At 33.2% G+C, this 3,947-nt stretch overlaps 1 protein-coding gene across 1 annotated transcript; it reads left to right on the top strand.

Annotated features, from left to right (window-relative positions):
• Positions 1-796: 796 nt before the first annotated feature.
• Positions 797-1,723, top strand: LOC110258300 (olfactory receptor 5K1-like). Its single transcript, XM_084989981.1, has one exon. The coding sequence runs from the start codon at positions 797-799 to the stop codon at positions 1,721-1,723; it is 927 nt and encodes a 308-aa protein (XP_084846107.1).
• Positions 1,724-3,947: the final 2,224 nt, after the last annotated feature.

Here is a 3,947-nt window from a genome sequence, read left to right as displayed (position 1 = left end):
AGCTGTGCTGTATGTTGCAGACACAGCTTGGATCCTGCATTGCTGTGTCTGTGAGGCTGGCAGCTGTATCTCTGTTTCCATCCCTCGCCTGGGAACTTCCACATGCCACAGTGCAGCCCTAAAAAGGAAAAAAAAATAGTATCTGGGCAAAACTCAACAGGAATAATGGTATGGTCAGTGTTTATAGAAATGGGTGTGTCACTGAATGAAAAGATAAAGACTTGGTAATCAATACATGTTTTATTCCTTAGCTCTCTAAGTTTCCTTTCTTAAAATTGAATCATCCTCTAATTAATCACCAATGACCTTCATGTAATTCCTAAGATATAAATGTAGTATGTCAAATGTATGTTATTTTCAAATACTCACATGAAAACTTTTTGCTTAGTTTTAATATTATATATATATATGAAACTGACTTAAAATTTGTAATCTTTAAACTTGAAATTAAATTTATTTGAGAACACTTAACCAAATATAGATACCCCGGGCTTGTACACTACACTTACAATAACTCATAAAGACAAACCACTTTACAGTGGGCATCCTCCCTAGAATTATCAAAATAGTCTCACAAATCCAGAGTGTAAGAGTTGAGGTCATAAGAGTTGACATGTTAGGGAAACAAGTGTCCCCCCAGGAGTTTATGTACCTGTATTGCAAAGATAATAGGAAAAGACTGAAGAAAAATTTCTTCTCTTTTTTGTAAAATAAAAATTAGAAAGGAAAATTATACACATTCTAAATAAAAATCTTCTATCTCTCCATAATTCCTGTCTCAACAGATAACACAGAGATGACTGGGGATAACCAATCCCTTCCAACTGAGTTTATCCTCACGGGATTTACTGATCATCCACAACTGAAGCCCCTTCTGTTTGTAGTGTTCCTGACCATCTATCTGATCACCATGGTGGGAAACCTTGGTCTGGTGGCACTGATATTTACAGAGCATTGCCTTCACACACCAATGTACATCTTTCTGGGCAACCTCGCTCTGATGGATTCTTGTTGTTCTTGTGCCATTTCCCCCAAGATGCTAGAGAATTTCTTCTCTAAGAACAGAATAATTTCTCTCTATGAATGCATGGCACAGTTTTATTTCCTCTGCTTTGCTGAAGCTGCAGACTGCTTTCTCCTGGCAGCCATGGCTTATGATCGCTATGTGGCCATCTGCAACCCACTGCAGTACCACGCCATGATGTCCAAGAAACTATGTATTAAGATGACCATAGGGGCCTACATAGGTGGAAACATGCACTCCGTGATTCATGTTGGGTTTCTGTTTAGGTTAACTTTCTGTAGTTCGCATCAAATCAACCACTTTTTTTGTGATGTCCTTCCATTATTGAGACTCTCCTGTGTTGACCCTTATATCAATGAATTGATGATATTAATCTTTACAGGGTTCATTCAAATCTTCACTATTACCATAGTAATAGTCTCTTACCTTTTCATCCTTTTCATAATTTTCACAATGAAATCCAACAAAAGCAGAGGGAAAGCCTTATCTACTTGTGCATCCCACTTTTTCTCTGTCTCAATATTCTATGGTTCTCTTATATTCATGTACATTCGACCAAATTCAGTTAAAGAAGAAGAAAAAAATAAAGCTGTTGCTGTTTTTTATACTATAGTGATTCCCTTATTAAATCCTTTTATTTATAGCCTAAGAAATAAGGAAGTAATAAATGTTATGAAAAAAATGATGAAGATTGCATAACATTCTGAAACAAATACCATGACCTGTGGACAACTGGTTTTAATTTGATTAAACTTTTTTTCAAGATCAAGGAACACTGTGAAAGTGGAACCTGGCCACTTTGTATATAAAATACTAAATTATTGAGACACATTGGTGTATGAGTCAAATTAACAAGCTTAGAAAGGAGTAATTCTGCTAAAATGTATTCCAAAATCTAAGCTACTGGGTTCCACCAGGGGGTGAATTAAGTAATTATTCTTAAAGGCATGCATTGTGTCAGGGTGTTTTGACATACACTAGTAACTATTTGCTTCAGAGTATAATGAGGTACAATTTTCAACAAATCCAACAATCTCTAGGAATAGAAGTTGAAACATGCAAAGGAAGCTTCCATTTAATACTTTTGGCAAACCTCTTGAATCTCAAGATATAATCTTACAGACTCCCCCACAATTTTAGTTCCCAAATATCAATATTTTCTTTTTAATTTACTTAATTATCAAAGTATGGTTTATAAGCAATATGACATTACTTTTAGGTGTTTGGCATAGAGATTCAGCATTTTTACAGATTATACTCCATTAAAAGTTTTTATAATGATGGCTATAATACTCTGGGCTATAAAATGCTAATACTTTCTGAAGCAACAGGGTGTGACAGATTTAAAGCCTGTATTCCAATATGATTCTCAATTTTGAGTTGTTCAAGTATATGTCTGAATATATATTCATACATAATATGCATTTCTAATCAAGAACATTTGCCTCTTTAATGTTAATTGATTCTCTCTCAACTTCTCTGAAATAGATTCTCTGTATACTGGGAATTTATCAATTGTTACTAATAATGATGTTAGTTATATTGACAACTCCAAAGATTTAGTATTTGCCGGCAGTTTGTCCATTATATATGACCGTATATTTCCTTAATATATTGTCATTAAAGCATTGTATCTCTCTGACATTACTACGTGTCTTGATTGTTATTAGGAACAGCACTAACCTGGACTGGTTCCAATATAAAGTATTGACATTTGCAAAGTATTATCAAAAAGCTGTAGGTGTTGATCAAACATAAATTAGACAAAAATTAGTAAAAATCTAAATATCTCTGCAAAAATGTTTACTGATACTTACATGTGCATATATAAAAGAAAAATTTACTGAGAACCTATTATTCATTATTATTAGTTATATACTAGGTATATATTTCATATATTATTACCAACCAATTAGTTACACATTATTTTTATGCTTCTCCTCAGTAAAAGTCTCATTCTTGGCCAGAGTGGGGAATTTTCCCAAGTTATTCCAGGTCCTAGAATTTAGCAAGAATTTGAATCAATACTTTCCTTTCCCTCACATGCTAGAGAGTTCAGAAAATGAAGATCTTTGTGGGCTGGAGATATTTAGTGGTTAAGTAGCATCAGAAGTAATCTGTGCCTTAAAAATGAGGGAAATTTTCATATTTAGAGGAAAACAGCATTGAATAAAACTAGAGTCAATGTTTATGGAAATAAGTGTGGCACTGGGCATGGGGATTAGGAAGGTAAACCATGGACAGTGAAACCTGGTGATAAATGTGGGACAAAGTGAGGAAGCAGGTTACTGGGAATCTTAAATGACACCCTCAAGAACTTGAATTTATCTTAGATCCATCGGACATGTCTTTCAGTAGCATAAAAATATGGTTGTGTCCTTCAGAAATCTGATCTTGCAACTGATTAGAAAGAGAACTGAAGCAAGAAGAATTTCAAATATTCATACATTAGATGAGAAGAACTGAAACTAGAGAGGAGGAGAGGGTTGCACTGACATGAGAAACATTAAAGTAAAACATAGTAAGTTGCAACCATTGAATAATAAAATGAAGGTCTATCATATTCCTATGAGTTTCAAACATGTCATAACTGATTTCATATCACTCATACTAAAAAGTACCTGACATACTCAACCATTCAATAAACATCTCCTTCAGGATGTTTTTAATATAATTATATAAATTAACATGTAATTGGCTATTTATTTTATTTCTAATGAATAAATAATTCCATTTAAAATTATTAGTTTTATTTTCTAACATTATAAACACTGATCAATAGAATCCATACAAAGCTCTTTAGGGTCCTAACATTTTATGAACAAACAGAAATATATAAAATAAAAATTTTGAGAAGCTCTGAATTAGATGGATGTTGTATGTTCTGTATTCACTCTCTATTTTAGTATATATTTTTAGTTAT

This window comes from Sus scrofa, chromosome 13, assembly GCF_054392235.1.
Source record: "Sus scrofa isolate SSC_HxYL_T2T_F1_AM1 chromosome 13, Sscrofa_HxYL_maternal_Yorkshire_Landrace_v2.0, whole genome shotgun sequence".
Taxonomy (NCBI): Eukaryota; Metazoa; Chordata; class Mammalia; order Artiodactyla; family Suidae; genus Sus; species Sus scrofa.
This window is presented reverse-complemented; position numbering and strand designations above follow the sequence as displayed.